The sequence below is a fragment of the Somniosus microcephalus genome, chromosome 14 (genome assembly GCF_052327205.1).
Source record: "Somniosus microcephalus isolate GS21.2 chromosome 14, FLI_Smic_1.0, whole genome shotgun sequence".
Taxonomy (NCBI): Eukaryota; Metazoa; Chordata; class Chondrichthyes; order Squaliformes; family Somniosidae; genus Somniosus; species Somniosus microcephalus.
Genome location: NC_141000.1, coordinates 22,036,879 through 22,058,532, shown reverse-complemented (window position 1 = coordinate 22,058,532; position 21,654 = coordinate 22,036,879). Strand labels below are relative to the sequence as shown.

The 21,654-nt window shown below is 40.9% G+C and overlaps 1 protein-coding gene across 7 annotated transcripts in view; it reads left to right on the top strand.

Annotated features, from left to right (window-relative positions):
• LOC147107372 (polycomb protein SCMH1) overlaps positions 1–21,654 on the top strand; it is a 204,608-nt gene that overhangs the window by 139,214 nt on the left and 43,740 nt on the right. For 5 of the 7 annotated variants that reach the window (XM_086006331.1, XM_086006330.1, XM_086006329.1 and 2 more), the window contains 3 exons: positions 6,159–6,224; positions 18,183–18,433; positions 20,920–21,055. In XM_086006331.1, coding sequence (XP_085862457.1) covers positions 6,159–6,224; positions 18,183–18,433; positions 20,920–21,055 — 453 coding nt within the window. The remainder of the gene's footprint in view (positions 1–6,158; positions 6,225–18,182; positions 18,434–20,919; positions 21,056–21,654) is intronic. The other 2 variants (XM_086006333.1, XM_086006336.1) reach the window with 1 other exon arrangement.

Genomic DNA, 21,654 nt, shown 5'->3' with positions numbered 1-21,654 from the left:
ACTTTTGTGCTAGTTTGGCAAATTTTGGGCAAATTACGCTGAAAACCAATGCGACCTAGCAGAAACTCCTGCCCAAGTTATATTGCTTCAAAAGTAATTTGCTCATTGAGTGTATCTATAAATAGATTCATTAATATTTGCGGAGTTTTTTCTTGCTATCCCCTGCTTTATTATTTTAATAAAATATAATAGTTGCTTTCATCTCTTGAAGTCTGGTCTGTGTTTAGTATCTGCCACTTTGAAGTGTGTTTGGTAGTATAGTGTAAGCCAATGTTTACTGCAGGAAGCAGATTACTGCAAGTTGAAAAATTATGAATCCTCGGGAGATACAGCTCTGGTATGAGCAGGTTATTGATTGTGAGGTGCAAGCTTTGCTTATGGGAACAGTTGTTCAGCAACTAAGGGAAAGCGCATCTATGAAGAAGTTGTAATTTGTGACGAGTGGAAAACTCGTGGAGCATTGTGCGCTTAAGAGCACAATCTACGTATGGTTGCTTAATCACTTCAAGTTAGATGATGTGTGTAATTCGCCTACTGAACATTGCAAAAAGTGCGATTCAAATTATTTTGGCGGTTTCTGGGGCTTTATTGTCTTTTTTCTGCTATCTGAAGAGTCTGTTATGTTCTTGTGATCCATATGCCAGCTCGATTTATGATAGTAATGTTATGAGAGTCAGAAATCTATCTACACAGTCTGGCCTGAAGGCGAATTGACAAAGTAAATTAATAAGGGTGCAAATGTATTTTGGAAGCAGAAAATTTGCTTTGGAGTGGAATTTGCTTGTGGTTTGGGAGCCACTCCTGGTTTGCCAGGGTGATGGCTATATTACAGGCCCATTTTTCATACTATATATGCTATTGAAATAGGTTCCTGGTTTATCTATTATTTTACATTCTTGGTTTTAGGGCTTAGGCTATAAAGATTTGTCTGCTGGGGAATGCCTTGAGGCTTTTGTTATGGCAAAGTGCATGCACATTAAAAGAAATCTTCAGTAAAACTAGAATTAAAAAAATGTTTTTATATTTAAAGCAGGATATTTTTATGCTTGCAGGGTTACCTTGGTAGTTAATTGCATGCAAAGCTGAAGCCCTGTTGCATGTCTTCGATTTGTAACTGCCTTTACCCTTCCCAACATGTGTATTTCTACTATAATTCATTTTGTTGAACCATTACATCATAATTAGCTATTCTTGTTGAAATTTGGCATTGATTTTTTTCTCTCAAAAAGTTAACTCAGGGAAACGTAATGCTTCAATGCAGATTTTGAATTTTTTAAAGAAAAATTTATATCAAAGGTGCAAAAATATATTGGTGTTCAGAATCTATATTTAGATTGTGTGTGTGTGTTTCTGGAATTGACTACCAGATTACACCACCTAAGGTATCCTTGCAGATGGCTTAAGATATTATAGTTCATAAAATGTTGGCTCATTTAGGGTTCTATTTAAGTTCAGTTGCCATTCTATGTTTGCAAGTCTTATGAGGATCACATCCTGTTTCATTAAATTGCATTCTGAAATGTTATTCAGAACTCTGTGGCTGCCTACAAGCCCTTTAAATCTTTTGTATGAGAGGGAGGGGAGATGCAACATTTTCATCTCAGCCAATAAGACAGAGGCTCTTTGTTTTCATGCGAGAGTCTGGAGGTGACATGGAGGCGGAGTGTGGAATGCCTGCAGTGAACATTAGAGCCTTCATTGGCAGGCAGCAGCAGAATGGCAGTTTCTGAGAGGGGCTGAATCATTGGTTTGTCCCTCTGACTCAAAGTGTTAGACAGATCAAATCTCAAGCAGACACTGTCAGGGAGGGTAAAAATCAGTCTCCTCGTAAAAAAATAACAATTTTGTGGTAATCAGCATTGTAGATTCCAAGTCTCTTTGTGTTCTCGGTTTTTTGTTTACTCCAGATTGTTAAAATATTTACTTAGCCACAGTATCAACTGATAAATGTTACAATTAGCCAATTAGACACTAGATAATCTCTTTTTTTCATGATGGCAGTTAGATCTAGGTACTGTTTAATTTCAGTATGAAAGGTAAGTTTTGTTAAGATCCTTGAAGTGGTTGTGTGAATAAAGTTAGCTTTTTAACCTAATAGACTAAATATTCAAAGCTTTTCATTAAAGGCTGTTTGAGGAGCCCAATCTGTATAGAAGAATATCCTGATTTATTGCTTCTTACTACTATGGCAAAGCAGTTTAAAACATTTTTTTTTTTAAAGAAAATTGTTTTTAATATTTATGGGACTTACTATGAACTGATCATCAATTAAGTAAACAGAAAATGGAAATAATCTATGAGCTTGACCTCGAACCACCCAGCATTTGATCAATACAGTACGTGTACAGACACTAACCGTGGTGTTAATCCTGGTTAAGATCAGACGAGTACTGTTGCTGTAACAAAGTAAACGATGAATATTGTGTTTGGGCAATTGACTTTTTATGTTGATGTAAAAATAGGCTGATCAAGGTAGCTTGTTCAGTGTGATATGAACACATTGTTAAATGCATATTTTGCCTGCTCCCCTATCTAGTAACGTATTCAGATGTTTCAATAATTATTAATTTACCAAATTACCAATAAGTGTTAGCACATCCCTATTGCATTGTTGACTGTTAAAATCCCATTGCACAAGAATTTGGTCCAAGTCTTTTTGGTTTGGTTTCATCGCATATGTTTCAGAATGGCCACTTTTGTCTACAAATGCAAATGACCAATTTGGTTTTCTGCCTTTTGTGGATCTGTGACCCATTTTAACCTTTTAGCCTTCTGCAAAAGTGGGGGTGGAGACAGTGGGAGCAGGTGACTGATGGGCACCGTCCCTATAGCCTGCACACAATATACATATTACTTTAAAACACAACTCTCGTCTTCTCTCTTTCTTCCCCCCCCCCCCCCCCCCCCCCCTTCCAAACGAATGCAAATATCCTAGACATGCTGTTTGCTGATCGAGCTTCAGTCAGCATGGGCTTTGTTGATGGGTTAGTAGGCAAAAAAAGGGAGCAGTGCAGTCGACGGAGGAAATCCAGGAGGTGAATTCAGGGCTCTTAAGTTGGTAGAAGTTGAAGTTTCAGTAAGAAATAAATCGAAAACAAAACCACAGTAAGCATTACTGGAGAATGGAAACCTTTTTCTATACTTTGATGCTGTGAAATTGAACTGAGCTGTATGCCTTTGTTGTTGTTTGCCTGAGTAGCTTTTGTGTGACTGAGAGTGTTTCAATCCAAATGAAGGCTGTGGGGTACATCCTTCTTTTAAAAAAAAAAAAAAAAAATTGGCGTGCCAACAGATTTACAGCAAGGGCTGCAGATCTAAACTTGAAATAGTATATTCTAATGCAGTCGGTGAATCATTTATTTCTGAATGTTGCAGTGTTGACCGAGGACTACTGTGTATTGTTTTATATTGTTATCGTTTAACTTCAGTGTCAATTTTTGTCAAACAATTCCAAGTCTGTAGCTTACTATTTTAGAGAATTTACCTTTCTTTTCATACAGCCCGTTTTGTCATATGACTGAAAATTCAGATTCGGTGCTCAAAGGTTTGCTCGATTCAGTTGCCTCTAAGTGGATATGTTCTTTGTTCCGAAACAGGTCTCCAACTATTTTGTTGCGGTTTGATCATCTCTAAGATCGTCACAGTTTAACTTCAATTTAAATTGTATTTCATTGTGAGAGCTGTGTTGCTTTCTAAAAATTGTAATTCTGATGTTGGGATATGGTGAACTGTTCTTCAGTGTTGAGACCAAAACAGTTTTCTTGTTTCATTTTGTTGCTGTGTTGTTAAATACATGAGTAATTGATACAGAATTTTTAATAGGATTTTGTTTGAGTGGGAGCAATAATACTGCATCTGGAATATTTCTTTGTGAAATCAATGATGTTTCATGCATGTCATTTAATACCTAATGGTGACCAGCTGCCACACAATTCACTTCTTAAATAATAATTGGATTTTTCCCATTTATACATTTGTGAAGGGGAAAAGAAACACAACATGTACATTTAAAGAAGGGCAAAAACAGAATTTGTAACAGCAAATTGCCAGCTGCTTGCTCTATTATTACTGTTCAAGATCATAGATAGTTATGTAAAAAATAAAGAGAAGTGTTCTTGGCACTGCAGCATTGCTTAATATTTCAATGATCAATTTTTTTGTTGCATTATATCTTTGCTTTTTTTCCCCTCCCATTCCTCATGTATCATTTGGAGGTAGTGCCTCCAGTTCATGAAACTGTTCAGTTTATACTGTGATCTTTTTTTCCCAACAGGAGAGGGAAAATAATGGCAAGCTGCCTGTTTACTTCTCTTCCATGAATATTCTCCCATCCCTCTTGGTGGTTGCTTAGTGATATTCAGTGGCTTATCTTTTCACTGTGCTAAAATGCTACTTTAAAAAAAAAAAAAAAAAAAAATTATTCTTTAGGACAGTTACATTTCTTTATAAATTCAACTTTTAAAAAAATATTTGAAGTGAGGAAAAAAGTTTTACTAAACTGATAAATGGGGAAATTGAGACATTCACAGGTGCCTTGCAGTGTGATAGCAAACCATGTTTTTTTGTTGGAACAAGTTCTGAGGAATGTGGTTCCTGGCTAGTGAAGGTCCTTGGCACCAGTGGAGCCTTGTAAAGCTGGAGTTCCCCCAGTGGAATTCATATCCTGAGACCATGTTTGCTGCAAGCTAAGACAGTTGTGAGAAAATTATTGGTAACTAAAAGTCTTGTGCTGCGTGTGAATCATAAAATCATAGACACTTACAGCACAGAAGGCGGCCATTTGGCCCATCGTGCTCGTGCTGGCTCTTTGAAAGTGCAGTCGTGCCGAGTCTCACATCCCCGCCTTTTTGTAAGTTCTTCGTCCTCAAGTACCTGTCCAACTCCTCTTCAAAATTATTTATGGAATCAGCTTCCACCACCTTTTTAGGCAGAGCATTTCAGATCACGACAACTGAGTGAAAACATTTCTCCTCATCCCCCCCCCCCCCCCCCCCCTTTTACATCTTTGGCTAATGATTTTGAATCTGTGACCTCAAGTTATTAACCCACTCACCAAAGGCAATAATTTTTCTCTCTACTCTATCTAAACCCCTCATCATCTTGAAAACCTCGATTAGGTCACTTGTTAACCTTTTCTGTTTCAAGGAGAACAGTCCTAACTTTTCCAATTTCTCCACATAACTGAAGTCCCTGGTAACATCCTGGTCAACCTCCTCTGTACCCTTTCTAATGCCCATAGATCTTTTCTGAAGAGTGGTGCCCAGAATTGTCCACAATACTCCAGCTGAGGTCTAACCAGTGATTTATAAAGTTCGAGCAGGATCTCTTAGCTTTTATATTCTATTCCTCTATTTATAAACCCAAGCAACCCATATGATTTTTTAACCACCTTATCAACTTACCCTGCCGCCTTTAAGCATTTGTGTATTTGGACACCAAGGTCTCTTTGCGCCTCTACACTTTTCAAAATCGTGCCATTTGCCATGCTTCTGCCCATTTCACCATCTTGTCTCTGTCATCCTGAAGCCTATGACTATCCTCATCATGATCTTCTACTTTGCCAAGTTTTGTATCATCTGCAAACTTTATAATGCTGCTCCCAACACCCAAGTCTAGTTAGTTTATAAAAATTGTCAAGAGTCAGGGACCCAAAACCTACTCTTGGGGAGCACCACTGCAAACCACCTCCATCCACCACCTGCTTCCTGTCACCGAGCCAATTCTGTATCCATACTGCCACTTTCCCCTTCATTCCATGGGCTTCCATTTTCTTAACAACCTTCCTATGTGACACTTTGTTGAATGCCTTCATCTACAACATCTACTGCACTACCTTGATCAACCTTCTCTATTATCTCAACAAAGAATTCAGTCAAGTTAGTCAGACATGATTTGCCTTTAACAAATCCATGCTGGCTCTCCTTGATTAACCCATGCCATTCCAAATTAAAGTTTATTTTGTCCCTGATAATGGTTTCCAATAACATCCCCACCGCTGATGTTAGGCTGACTGGCGTGTAGTTTCCTGGTTTATCCCTCTCCCCCTTCTTCAATAGTGGTATAACATTAGCAGCCCTACAGCACTACTCCTGTGTCGAATGAGGATTGAAAGATTGTGACCAATGCCTCTGCTATTTCTACCTTTTTGCTTCTTTCAGCAACCTCGGATGCATTCCTTGTGGACCAGGTGACTTATCAACTTTCAGTCATGCTAATATTTTTTAGTAAGTCCTTTCTAACTATTGCTATTCTGTCCATAACTTCCCTCCTCCCTCGTAGCCATCTTGTTTCCTTTGTGAAAACAGATGCAAAGTACAGGAAACTCTTGTTTAAATGGCACCTAAAATATCCAGAATTCTCAATTAACCGGCAAAATTCATACTCCGAAAACAACACCTCAATAACCGGCAGTGTTGCCGAGTCCGAGTCTCCCGCGGTGGCCGAGTTAGTCAGTGGGGGTAGTTCTCCAAACTGCCACTACTCGGCTTCTTGGCGCTGTCGGAAGTAATTAAAGAGTTATGGATTACCCTCAACTGGCAGTACTGTACTTAATCAAGCATTTTCCGCCATCCATTTAACACAACATTCTGTAGGTGAGTACCCAATTACTGTATATTGCACATTTCTTGATTTTTTTCATTTTTGATTGTTTAAAAATAGCCTCAGATAACCCTCGCCGTCATCCGGAATTTTTAATCAACCGGCACCACCCCGGTGCCGGATACCTAAGAGTTTCCTGTACTAATTTAATACTTCTGCCATGTTCTCTGTCTCTACATGAAGATTTCCCTTTGGGTCCTAAATAGGCTCAACTTTTTTCCCTTGCAAACTGCTTACACTTTATATGTTTATAAAAAGTTTTAGGGTTCATTTTAAAGTTGCCTGGTAATCTTTTCTCGTACCCTCTCTTTGCCTCCCGTATTAACTTTTTCAATTCCCTCCTGTATTTTCCATAGTCTTCCTGGTTATTAACTGAATCTTGCTTCTGACATTTGTTATAAACCTCCTTTGTTTTATTTTGACTTATTTCCTTTGTCATCCAGGGTGCGTTAGCTTTGGATGCTCTACCTTTTCCCTTCAAAGGAATATGCCTAGTTTGTACCTGAACTATCTCTTCCCTAAATGCCCTCCATTGCTCCATTACTGCTTTACCCTGCAATCACCTTTTCCAATCTACCTGTGCTAGGTCCCTTTTTTTAAATCACTGAAATTAGCTCTTCCCCAGTTGAGCATTTTTACGCTTGATATTTTCTGGTCTCTTTCCATAATTAGTTTAAATCTGCTATAAGAAATGGGTACGATTACACCAGAGATATTATGTAAACATCCAAACTTACCCCAGGACCTCAATTTACAGACTAAGACAGATCTACCTGGGCATCGCTAATGACCTGTCTTCAGTACCTCTGCTTCACAATCAAGACTGTTAGAGTTAAGCCACCTGCTCCAAGCTGACCTGCAGACAGATTGAACAACAGGAACAGCTCTTTCTGTAGATGTAAAGGTTACCAATGCATTAATCTTTTATGTACAGTAGCTGGATTCTTCTAAGCCACTGCAGGTAACATATGCCACATTAGCTAATTTACTGCCCATAGATGCACCTTGCAAAAGACATGTTTGCAAGAGGCATCACTTTCCCTTTGAAAAGGAGGCATCAGCTGAACAGAACACAGAACTTGTACTGGAATGGAAGGTTCCCAGGAGTGCAGGGCATCATACGACCATCTGGTTACACTATTCCCTCTGAATCAGATGATGTGGGTTTAAGTTCTGCTATGGATAAGCACACACAATCTAGGCTGATACTTCAGTACAAAGGGAGTGCTGTATTGTCTGAGATGTCATCTTTTGTTTTGCATCTATTGCCTCATTGGGAAGAATGTTTGGTGGCAGGGTGCTGTTTTTTTAGTGGGGGCCTCGTAATGACAATAGACATGCACCTCTTAGTAGAAGAACATGGAATGGCCCTGCAACATCTGGCACTATATCTGGTAATACCGTGGCTGTCTAACACTTCAGCCCTTTGAGGGGCTGGATGGCTTTGGACAGGTGTCTTGTCGCCCTCAAAGGCAGCTGCTTCATCTGTCGCTCCTCATGCTGTACCCTAGTATGAACTCCTGCAGGATGGGCATGGATCTGTGTGGGAACAGATGATGGAGCACCACTGAGGAGTGTGAAACCTACCATCAAGGTATTTTTAAGCCCATCTCTCAGCCTGTCCATTCTAGCAGTGAGAGACTTCTGTAAGTTAGAGTCCCAAGTACAACAGTCCATAAGAGAAACCGTGTCTAGTTTAAGACCCTATCCTCAGGGATTCCCCTGAAGATGGCCATGGAGTTTCCTTTGCACTTCAAAGTGCACTAGAGCTGTTTGAATTTGTCACGCATTGCTGTAGCGACATCGGGAGCTGCAGTGCCGCGCAATCGCCAACAACCCTTTCAGGGCATTCACAATACTTACAAATGTCAAAAAAAGGTCCTTGCTCATCCAGCAACTCTCTTATAAAGGCACACCCAGTGGGCGATCCATGCAGTTTAGGAATGCCTAGAGCTGGCACTGTGGCCTGGTACCTCATGTTCCTCTGCTGTCACCTCACTTGTTCCTCCTCACTTTTACATATGCTTTGTTTGGTGTTCCCTCCTTTAACTCAGTCTAAATGCCCATGGGTGCATGTATCTACAATGGTTCCTGTGCCAAGTGGAATGTGTGACATAACATATTCTGAAGAACTGCGGGGCCTGTCATTTCACCTTGGGAAGGCTCTATAGAATAAGAAATTGCCTTTTTTATTCATTCGTGGGATGTGGACGTTGCCGGTACGGCCAGCGTTTATGGCCCATCCCTAATTGCCCTTGAGAAGGTGGTGGTGAGTCGCTGCCTTGAACCACTGCAGTCTGTGTGGTGAAGGTACTCCCACAGTGCTGTTAGGTAGCAAGTTCCAGGTTTTTGACCCAGCCAGGATGAAGGAACGGCAATATATTTCCAAGTCAGGATGGTGTGAGACTTGCAGGGGAACCTGGAGGTGGTGGTGTTCCCATGCGCCTGCTGCTCTTGTCCTTCTAGGTGGTAGAGGTCACTGGTTTGGGAGGTGCTGACGAAGAAGCCTTGGCGAGTTGCTGCAGTGCATCTTGTAGCTGGTACACACGGCAGACACCTTGTGTTGGAGCTGGGGGTGGGGGGGTTGGTGGAGTGAGTGTTTAAGGTGAATGGGGTGCCAATCAAGTGGGCTGCTTTGTCCTGGATGGTGTTGAACTTCTTGTGTTGTTGGAGCTGCACTCATCCTGGAAAGTAGAGAATATTCCATTCACATTCATGACTTGTAGATGGTGGAAAAGCTTTGGGGAGCCAGAAGGTGAGTCACTCGGTGCAGAATACCCAGCCTCTGACCTGCTCTTGTAGCCACAGTATTTACATGGCTGGTCCAGTTACATTTCTGGTCAATGGTGAACCCTCCCACCCCCCCAGGATGTTGATGGTGGGGGATTCAATGTTGGTAATGCCGTTGAATTTCAAGGGGAGGTGGTTAGACTCTCTCTTGGAGATGGTCATTGCCTGGCACTTGTGTTGCGCGAATGTTGCTTGCCACTTATCAGCCCAAGCCTGAAGGTTTTCCAGGTCTTGCTGCATGCGGGCACGGATTGCTTCATTATCTGTGGCGTTGCGAATGGAACTGAACACTGTGCAATCATCAGCAAACGCCCCCACTTCTGACTTTATGATGGAGGGTAGGTCATTGATGAAGCAGCTGACGATGGTTGGACCTAGGACACTGCCCTGAGGAGCTCCTGCATTGATGTCCTGGGGCTGAGATGATTTGCGTCCAACAACCACCTTCCTTTGTGCTAGGTATAATTCCAGCCAGTGGAGAATTTTCCCCCTGATTCCCATTGACTTCAATTTTACTAGGGCTCCTTGATGTCAAGGGCGGTCACTCACCTCACCTCTGGAATTCAGCTCTTTTTTCCATGTTTGGACCAAGGCTGTTAGGCGGTCTGGAGCCAAGTGGTCCTGGAGGAGCCCAAACTGAGCATTGGTGAGCAGGTTATTGGTGAGTAAGTGCCGCTTGATAGCACTGTCGATGACACCTTCCATCACTTTGCTGATGATTGGGAGTAGACTGATGGGCGATAATTGGCTGGATTGGATTTGTCTTGCTTTTAGTGGACATCTATGCAATTTTCCATTTTCAGGTAGATACCAGTGTTGTAGCTGTACTGGAATAGGTTGGCTTGAGGCACAGCTAGTTCTGGAACACAAGTCTTCAGTACTACAGCTGGGACGTTGTCAGGGCCCATAGCCTTTGCTGTATCCGGTGCGCTCAGCCATTTCTTGATATCACGTGGAGTGAATTGAAGTGACTGAAGACTGGATGGTGGGGATCTCGGGAGGAGGCCGAGATAGATCATCCACTCAACACTTATGGCTGAAGGTGGTTGCAAGCACTTCAGCCTTGTCATTTGCCCTCACATGCTGGGATCCGCCATCATTGAAGATGGGGATGTCCATGGAGCAGCCTCCTCCCATTAGTTGTTTAATTGTCCACCACTATTCACGACTGGATGTGGCAGGACTGCAGAGCTTTGACCTGATCTGTATATTACAATGGTGTCAGGAAGGAATACCTTCCAAAGGTAAGCTGCAAGGAATACTGTGCTTTGTGCTCTTGTTCTGAAAAATGTATCTTTTACTGAGTGCGTGACTTGAGTATCGGGACAATTAAACTAATAAAAGATGTTTCTTGCTGTGCGGTGTTACTATGTCGTCATATTCCAAACTGCCCCCCACACCCAACCCTCGATTGAACTGGGGGCCAAAGATTTTGTGGCATGCTTCCTGATGTAGGACAGTTGTAAAATGGGAGTTTGCCATCAGTTTTGGTTCGCTCTTGATGGTTACATGATGCCTTCTCCTAAAAGTGCACACAACAAATCCAGATGCTCGGCTTTGGAAGAGCTGTGAGACAGTCACCTATGTGTTCAGTTCACACTTCTCCTATATTTGTCCATTATAATGGATCAAGCATGTAATTTTTGGTAGCTGTGTTGGTTTGGAGAGCACCCTATTTTTTAAGATATATATCGATTGTGCGAGTCATTTCACTGCCATACAGTTTAATTGACATGAAACCTTGTGTGATAAAGGTTAAAGTTTGTCTTCGTGGTCCTGTTCTGCCTCCCTTAGAACAAACCAGATTTGTAATGTTACTGCAGTACCTTGCCTCCTCGCTAATAGTAATAGTTTGTCTAATTTTGGGCCGGCTTACCTTGGCACATTTTGTAGCAGGGCCTGCTACGTATAGTTTATCCACATTTCTCCTAGCATTTGTGTGCACAAATAATTACCATCCCCTTTCATGGCAAGCTACAAACCTTAAACTCTCCCATCCCCTGGCAGCATGGGTTCACTGTGCCTATTCCACACAGGGAGCCTGTGGAAATAAATAGGAGGGGCTGACTCATTGCTTCGGGCTTGACCCCAGCAGTAATTCTGCAAGATCAGCCCTTATATTTTTTTTCTTTTTGCTTGCCAGTTTGGAACAGGATAGTGGATTGGCTTGAGTTTATTCACGTCACCCTTTTATCTGAAGGAAGAAATAGTTGATGTGTCTCTCAAATTGCTATTAATAGCTTGATACAGTTAAATTGTTTTTTAATTTGGACAAGCTGATTTTTAAAAAATACACGATAAATACATTGTTTATAGTGTTCTATTAACTTCAAGGTAGTTAAATATATTGCCTATTCTCCTAACAACTGTGCCTAGAAAACCATAAAGGTTATTGATGTATCGTGTAACAACTAGTATAAAATCTACCTGAAACTTGTACATTAAACAGGGCAAATCCAATATTTACAGGCCATTAGATTGGCTGGAAAGTGAGATTTAGGCACCAGATTTTACAGGAGATAGAGTTGTCCCCACAGCTTGCTTGACTTCAAATAGAAAGGTTATTTGACTTCTACATTTAATGATTTTTCATATTTCAGTTAAAGGCCTCTTTTGTTCAGAGTTGTACATTGTTATGCAGTATAGCTTTCAGGGTCTCTTCAGGAAATACTGTGTTCTTTTGGGTACAATTAAAATTTACTTGCACAAATATTTCAATTTTAACTTTTTTTACGGATTATCTCTAATGTTTATAGAAAGCTATTTTGCTAAATAAACCATGTTATGAATACTGAGAGATTTCTGACCATCCTGGATATCTCTCACATTTCCAAATGTTATAAGGTTAACGCAGATTGATGCATGTTTGCCATCTGAGCCCTGATATAGTTGGATGGTCTAAAATGTGCAGACAATTGTTATTTATAACGGATACATTTTTGAATCAAGATTCCCCCTTTGGGGATGTTTATTCATTCCCTCTGACTTTGGAGGAATTTACAAAAGTAGTTGGTATATTTTCAGGCGTCAGTTAGGGATGGGCAATAAATGCTGGCCTTGCCAGCGACGCCCACATCCCATTTAAAAAAAAAAAAAAAAAAAAAAAAATTTTGTTTAAGTGCAGAGTTGTTGCAGGTTTTAGGACCTTGTGGATTGGTATTGGTTTTATTTTGCAGGACAATGCTGTATTACCGAGGTAATTTTTCACCGAGTATAAATGGATTATTGGATAACTGAGCAGGGGTTAAGGCTGCAACCTTTCAAATAATTCAAATCATAATGAGCGAAGGTTGAGATTTTCATAAATTTTATCAGAACCTCAAATTTAAATGAAATCTTTTCAATCTCTAATGTATTAGATTTTATGTAAACCTTCCGATTTACAATTAAACCGGATTAACAGTTAATTTCTCCCTTCCACCCACCCCCCCCCCCCCCCCCTGACTGACAGATGAATTCCAAAATTAGAGTCAACACTAATGCAACCAGTTAATGTCAGTGCTCGTGTGCTTCAATTCTGCCAATACCAACTTTCTCTTGTTTTCCAAGAGTACTTCATCTCGCTATATTGATACGCAACACCAATGTGGAGCATGCATTCCATTTCATCTGTCTTGTACAGGCGGTTGGATGAAGTTCTGTTCATGGGTGGAGGATGCTCATCAGCTGCTTTTGGCATTGTGTTTTGTGTAGACAGTTGTAAGCGTTTGTTGTTCAATTACTTTTTTTTCCTTCCAAAATTATTCTGTTTATGAAACTCATCACCTTGGAGGCCTGCCCAGCGTGCAGCGTTGCTGGTGGCCTCTTCGTTGCCAGGTGTAAATGCTGGAAATTAAAAAAAAAAAAAAAAAAAAATTAAAAAAATTATTTAGTCCCAAGTCTCTGCAATTAATTGAACAGGCTTTGTGGAAATTTTAAATGTGGTGCCCAGTTTTAATTTAAAATGTATCAACACTGGATACTGGCATAACCACAGTGTAAAATTTCCCCCCATGTCTATATCAGTTCTAGGTGACTTTAGTACAAATGAGCTGTGGTAAAAGGCAAACCAGAAAGCTGGCTGTTAAAAACAAGATATTTAATTTCAGCTGGATTGAGGTAAAATTATTTCCATCCTGACTTGAAAATCATTAACAGTTGATATTGCAATCTCCTGCATAGTGTTTCAAGCAGATTGATCCATTTTTTTGTTACAGCCCTGTCTGCATGATTCCAATTTCTGAGAGGTCATTCCCTCAGTCTCTGTCTTTTTAAATGCATTTCTCTCCCCCCAAGGAATTGCTGCATTAAGTAATACTGGTTTGTAGCATATTAATTAAATGATTAGTGTCCGTCTCTTGCCTTATTATGCATGCTTACGGCTACTAATGAATTCTCAAAAAAGTCTCATTGTTATGCATATACGTTAGGTTATGACAGATGTATCCAATACTTGGCTATAATTCCATGGAATGGTGAGGCCCCACTGGTGGCTTAGCGCCATGGTGGAGATAAGCATGGATTGGTAAATTGGATCGATACATCCAAAGCACTGCATTTTGCAGTAAACAAACTTGCCAGCTTTCAAGAGGCTGCAGTGCTGCTCAGCGCAAAGCTTGTAATAACCTCAAATTCTGTTGATTAGCCTTGTGTCTAATGTTCTTCTGGCAAGCTTCGCCTCCAGTTCTCAGCTCGCCCATATAAAATGGGTACATGACTTACTGAAATTGGATGCTTAAAGCTCAATTTATTTTTGCAATGTTGTTGCTAATGTGATTCCTTTTGGGGGGGAAAAATATTTATTTGTGTTTTTCTCATTGTCGTAGTTTCTGTTGCTTTGGACTGTGCCATTTTTGCATTTTAATTTTTTTTTTAATAACTTTTCTCCAGTTGTATTATTGCTTGCGGCTACAGTTGAACTTGTCGCAAATGAAGTATTGAGGTTGAGAATTTCTTTGTGAATTTTAAGCGCTACACAATTTAAATGAACAAGGCAGGCACGAGATGTAAACCAATCGTAGGTATGACAACACCTCGGGTGTTATGGCCGTACCTGCCATTACCCCAAAATCCCCATTCATACCTGGGCATGTAAGAGGAGCTCTCACAAGGAATGATGCCGCATAGCTGTGCCATCTGCTGAAAGCTGTCCTGCAGGCAATTTATACAACCGAGACAGCTCTTCCCATACATGAGAAGGTAACCCTAGTATTAAGCATTTATGCCACCAGAACTTTTCAATCTACTCTGCAATCTTCAGATTTATCAAGCAAGTGACAGATGCATTGTTTGCAAATGCAATCCTTGTACTTAGTTTCTGTCAGCTTGGTTCAGTTGGTAGCATTCGCTGCCGAGTCAGACAGTTGTGAAATTGCGCCCCAGCTTGAGCGCATAATGTGGGCTGACACCCTGCAGTACTGAGGTAGTACAGTATTATTGGAGATACCTTCCTTTGCACGAGTCATTAAACCAAATCCTGTCTGCCTGTCTTTGGGATTCAGATGAACTTTAATGACCCTGTGGCATTATTCAAAGAAGATCAGAGGTCATCTTTCTTTCCAAAACCACCCAAACCTATTTTCCTGGAAAGACTTTCATCCTTGCACTCAAAATAAGTTCCCAGATGCGGATTGAATTGGCCCAAGTACTATGCAGTTTTCCTAATAATATAGTTGAAAGGGTAGTTGTGCTTTGAGTTATGACACTTGTTTAAGTGCCCAGATAAAGCAGACCAGAATACTATTAGGCATATAATTGAAGTCTGGCATTTGCAGTGTTTGTGTGTAATTGGCACAAATCCATATTTGAAACCAGTGTTCATTTGCAAATTGGTAAAATAAAGCAATGAAATAATTAATGATGGAATGTTAAGACATTTTATGTCCCTGAATGTGGATGCCATGGTTATCAGCGGTGCCTGCTTGGCTCAGTGATAGCATTCTCACCTCCGTCAGAAGGTCATGGGTCCAAAAACCAGTCCAAGACTTGAGCACATAATCTAGCTTGGTACTTCAGTGCTGCATATTTGGAGCTGCTGTCTTTTGAATGAGATGTAAAACCGAGGAGGAGATGTGTGCTTGAGGCTAAGAGGAGATGAAGTAGGAATAGCAGAGAATGGAATAGGTAGGGGGTTTGGTTAGTTTGAGGGCAGAAGAGAGAGTTGGTGAGTAGTCGAAAGGTCATAGTGGGTCTATGGGGCATAAATGAGGTGGATCTTCAAGGAGAGATGGGAGGGGTGGTACAGGATGACGTGTTTTGACATGAAGGGGAAAGGCCAAAAAGCAAAGTACTGTAGATGCTGAAAATTTTGGTGGCTGAAATGGTGGCCGATGTTGTAGAATCAAATCAAATCAACTTTTATTGTTATTGTTAGTGCACAAGTGCACTACAACGAAATGTAGGCTTGCAGCTCCCGAGAGTGTACATTTGGATTAAGACATTTAAACATTCAACATACATTTGGCTTGTAGTATATTAACATAAACATAACCATAATAAAGTGCATTGGCAGATCTGCAGGCTTTAGAGTTTATTTGTGGAGTTCAGTAGGATGACAGCCCTGGGAAAGAAGCTGTTCCTAAATCTGGTCGTACGGGTGCGAATGCATCTGTAGCGTCTCCCAGATGGCAGGAGGGCGAACAGACTGTGGCTGGGGTGGGTAGGGTCTTTGATGATGGACCGTGACCTCCATAGACAGCGTTTCTGGTATATGTGCTCTATGGTCGGTAGCCGGGTGCCGGTAATGCGTTGGGCAGTTTTGACTACCCGCTGCAGGGCTTTCCGGTCATAGTAGCTACAGCTGCCATACCATACTGTGATACAGTTTGTCAGGATGCTCTCCATAGTGCAACGGTAAAAGTTAGAGAGGATCAGGGGTGACAGGTTACATCCCTTCAGCCTCCTTAGGAAATATAGGCGCTGCTGGTCCTTCTTCACCAGAGAGGAGGTATTGAGGGACCAGGAGAGGTCTTCCGTGATGTGGACTCAGAGGTGAACTCCGTAATAAGCGGAGAAGGAGAAACCTTTGGAGACACTTGCGTCTGTGTTGTGACAGATATAAGCAGAACCATGCAAGAGTGGTTGTGGGTGAGTCGGTAACCAGAGGACACAGATTTAAGATTATTGGCAAAAGAACCAGAGGGGAGATGAGAAATATTTTACACAGCGAGATCTGATCTGGAATGCACTGCCTGAAAGGGTGGTGGAAGCCAATTCAATAGTAACTTTCATAAAGGAAGTGGATATGTACTTGAAAAGGAAAAGATTGCAGGGCTATGGGGAAAGAGGGGTGAGTGGCACTTACGAGATAGCTCTTTCTGGCTAATTTGTGAATGGCCCCCTTCCGTGCATTGATTTTAAAATCCGAAATAAAAACAGAAGATGCTGGAAACACTCAGGTTAGGCAACTTTTGTGGAGTGAGGAAGATAGGGTTAACATTTCATTGTGATGACCGTTCGCCATCGTCTGACTCAATCCTCTCTCTACACATCTGACCTAAGTGTTTCCAGCATTTTCTCTGTTTTTATAAGGGGATGTGAGATCACAAGATGACTGCCACATCATAATAAGGGTATGAAGGAACATAAAGCCTGGTGGTCTTGGTGCGGGGCAAGGAGTGACCAGCAGTGAGTGAAGTTTGTCAGGCCCAGGAAGTTGATTATTTCTTCCAAGATGAGGTTATGGATGGAAAAGGTCTTATTCAAGAGTGAGCAAATGTTTTGCAAGGCAAAGCAAAGGAGGATGGTGGCCTTTGGATAGTCCAAATTGAGCTTTTACAACCAAAAGAGGAAAAGGGAATTTAATCTTTGGTTTGGACTGGATTCAAACCCAGCATCTTTGCCATCAAATAACACCAACTTTACTTCAGAATTTTTAAACATTGTCATCTTTTGTTTAAAACAAAAATATGCAATTAGCTGAAAGTCAAATTTATTGGTGTAAAGTGGTCTGTCCATTATGATTGATTGAATTGAATAGACAGTGACTGGAATAAATCTGGTTAAAATTCAGATGTCTGCTGACTGACTATTGTTTGAATGTAGTGTAGAATGGAAAAACTAAATTAGGTTAGTGTAGACTATCTGCAATTACCTAACTAACACAACTGGCAATTTGACAAACCTTTCAGTCATGCTTTTTTTTCTTCCTAATTATCACAAAATAACTTGTCTTTCATGACTTTAGGAAGACCCAATGTGCTTAACAGCCAATTAAGTCGTTTTTGAAGTAGTCACTGTTGTAGTGCAGGGAAAGGCGGCAGCAAATTTGTGCACCGCAAGATCCCACAAAGAGCCATGAGATGCTTGTTTTAGTGAATTTTTAATGAATGTTTTAGATAATCTGGTTCAGTGCTTGTGGTTGAAGTATAAAGTTTGGTCAGGACGCCGGGAGAACTCTCCGGTTCTTTTGCAAGTAGTGTCATGAGATCTTTTATATCCACTTGAGCGGGAAGAATCGGCTTCAGTTTAACATTTCCTCCGAAAAACAGCATCTCCAACAGTGTACCATTCCCTCAATACTGCACTGAACTGTCAGACTAGATTATGTATTCAAGTCTCTAGAGTGGAGTTTGAACCCATGTCTTCCATGGGAGGTGAGAGTACTACCATTGAGCTCAGGCTGACATTAATTGCCTTCATGTATAACATTCAAAAAAGTGGATGAAGAGGAGGATAATCATCTTCGGCTGTGTGAGGGACGATGAAGGGATGGTTTGGTTGGTTTCTTTTGAAGGAGATGCATATATTGTACACTAGTATTGTTTGATTTAGTATGGTATTCTATTTTTTTTTAATGTTCTGCTTATTCTCAGTCTCCATTCCAAAGAGTATTCCTGCTACTCCATCAACTCCTTCCAGACTGACTAAACGGACAATGCAATCACCACAAAAATCTGCTGATGAATTGTCAATACAGAAAGGTCGTAAAAGCATACGGGGCAAACGACCTGGGCAATCCACTTCAAAAAAGAGTGTACCATCACAAATCAATTCATCACCTAAATCTGTTTCCACGGCTGATCCATCCAAACCAGCAAAAAGAGGAGCAAAACCTGGAGTCAAGGTTTGTTCAAATAGCTCTAGTTATAAATGCAGTACTCAATACTTGGTTTCTGTTGTTAGCAAAGTTATTTACCTCCCTCCAAAAAAATCGCTCATTTTATTTTTTGTTGCTAAATGGAGTTAAATGTATATTTGAACCAACTGATATTCCTGTGGTGGGAAATTGTTAACTTCAAAGTAACTATTATATATTAAAAACAGTGAGTGGCCGCACATTCCATTGATACTGTACCTATATTTGGCTCTGAGTGTGACATGCTGTGACCCCCATTAAGCACAGAGGGGCTGAACTAACATTACGCGCTGTCACTCACAAACAGCCATCATCAACAACAAATAGCAGTGAAAGATTCCCACAAATTAAACCAGAATCCTTATTCAAGTTACTACCATAATACTGTTTAAAATGAAAATCGAAGTGTAGCAAAAGGGCCAATGTTAAAATAATGTCTGTTGGCCAGCATTTTCACGAGTGAAAACTTTAATCACACATCTCCCTCTACGCGGTAGTAAAGCAAACTTTGTGTACTGTGAACCTGCAGGAAAAAGTATTTATATTTAACCTATTAACAATTGAATCCCTTTGGAAAAAGGCTTTAAAAACAATGGCAGTAAACCGTCAAAGCCGAACCAGCCGACTCCCCAGTGGAATGATATCAGACCTACCACCGCTAAGAAAATGGAGCCTGTTATTCCGCAATGTGCATGTTAATTGTCTAAATGTACCTGCCGAGCAGGAAAATCATCCCTGCAGGAGGGAAGAGCTCACCCCGACTTCCTGCTGAGGGAGTTTTCCAGCACCCTCCCCATTGTAGGTTTCTCTGGATTTGCTCAACGATTGTCCTCCTCTTCCACATCTGTTCTCTCCTGGACCCTGTCTTACTGTACTCATCTTTCTACCCCTTTCTCTGACTCGTCCTCTCACATTGTACCCCTATCTTAATCCTCCCTCTCTCGCCCATCCTCATCTTCCTCTACTAACTCCTCCCTCTCCTTCCTTTTGGCCAGCCTCCCCTCCCTCTATTGCCCCTCCATATGGCGCAACCTTGGGGCGGTTTTCAGTGATGCATTTTACTTTACTGAAGTGCTTTATTGCAGAATGGGAGTACTGATTGGCCTAGAGTGCAACCTGGTACCTTTTTAACTGTCACCAATATTCGTATCCTAGTTGCCTGCAGAAGGCATCTCTGTTAGCACTCTAAACCTTCACCCGTTTTCACAAAATAGTCCTAAACCTCAAGTATATGGGTAGTATAATTGTGATGATTTAATGGCCCGGATTTTGCGGTTACCGGCGAAGGAATGGTGCACGCCATTGATTATGCTTACAGCTACCCACAGACTTTTCGTGGGCTTTTGCACGACAGCTTGTGTTTATTAGCGATCCTTTTCAATGCGGCGCCCTCTACAGGGGATCTGTGGCATGTGAGCAGGGTATGCAACAGCATGTTTCTTCAACTAATTTGATTGAAGAATCCTCAGACATGCAAACTTTAAACCCCAAATAAATTTGAATATTTAATTCAGTGTAAAATCATGCACAGAAAGCGAAATAAAGAGAGAGAAAGAAAGATGGGATTGAGAGAGATCAGAGACAAAGAAAAAGTTTTTAAAAAAAAGTTTTAATTCTTGTTTAAATCTCCAACAATAATTACATTCTGAAGGAATGAGACTCCACACTTGTAAAAGTAAATTTTCAGTGCCGTGGCAGTTTGGCAGTAATTACCTTCACGCCCTTCATATATTTTAATGCCGAATCTCTCAGCGAGGTACTGGTGTAGTGAAGCTCATGGAGGAGCAGGGTATCTCGGACAGCAACTTCCAGATTAACGCGATTTACTGCGCATGTACAGACGCCAGATGTTGCTGTTCAGTTTACTCCATAATAACAGTAAGCGCTGATAGCCTCATCGTCATTCCTATCACAAATTCCGGGCCAATGTATTGTGCTAATTGTCTAATTTTGCTTTTGAAAGCTGGCATTATTCTCTATTACTCAGCCTTAAGTTCCATCTTTAGAAAATTTGGTGGATGTAATTATTGTGCTGTTTGAGTTTACTTAATAAAGTTCACTTTCCTTTTCTCCATACACCGTTCCCTGGGTAACTTACTTCCAGTCATATGACTATTGCTCTAGAAGTAACTGCTAAAATGTGTAGAGTACTAGTAAGAGTTGATTTGTTCTTGGGTTACCCTTTCTTTCATGGTCTAACACCTAGCCTTTGCTTCAGTTTCTACTGAAACCCATGTGATTATTCTGTACTTGCGTCATTCAACAAAATAGATGCAAGTTGTTAATCGTAATAATTGAAACGGGGAGAGTGAAATTTCTCCATGATTTGCTTCGGCAAATTTTCAAAGATAAAATGTACAGTCACATTTTATTTGAGAGTCAGCATTATTGAAGTATCAACAAAAATAAGCCCTTTTGCAATACTTTACACGTAGTTCGTGGAAATTTGCATAATACATTTTTTTACATTTCAGAGAAAGTCTCGAACAGTACAGAGTTCACACCCTCCCTCACCGACCACAACAACCCCTGAGCCTGATGTTAGCAGTGCCCAGGGACCTCAAGATGCTGCTAGCATTCCCAACACAACTCCATCAGTAATGTCCACAGGTAAACCGCCTCTGCTCATCTCTATGAAATATGAAGCAAATATGAACAAAGGTTTTTATGAATTCACCATTAAAATATTGCATGGTTGTGGTTGTACAGACAAGCGAAAGCCGAATTGTAGCACTCTGAGTCCTATATTAATGATGAACATCTTCTGAACACTTGATCAATTTTGCTGTAGCCATGTGAAACTGGAGCGCATCCTGAGTGCCAGTTCATTAAGTACTCAGAGAAATGTTAATGCCTAATTATTATACAGGAAACTTTTTTTTAAAAATCCGGCATGGATGGGACCGACGTGGTGCCGGTTCATCAAAAATTCCGGATAACCGAAAGCTATAGTAAAAGATACGGAGCTGAGAGCTCCGTATAAAGCAACAAACTTGTTGCTTGTTCAGAACAATGGCCACAAGTTGCAAGCGTCTCTGTAGCTTAGCAACAGCTGCAGCCACACCCTTGCACAGCAACAGATGGAGGAAGGCAAGTAATAAGTTACCTGAACCTACTCCTGAATTTTGCCGGTTAACCGAGATTTCTGGTTATTTAGGTGCCGGTAAATCGAAAGTTTCCTGTAAATTGAACTGCAACAAAAGATAGCT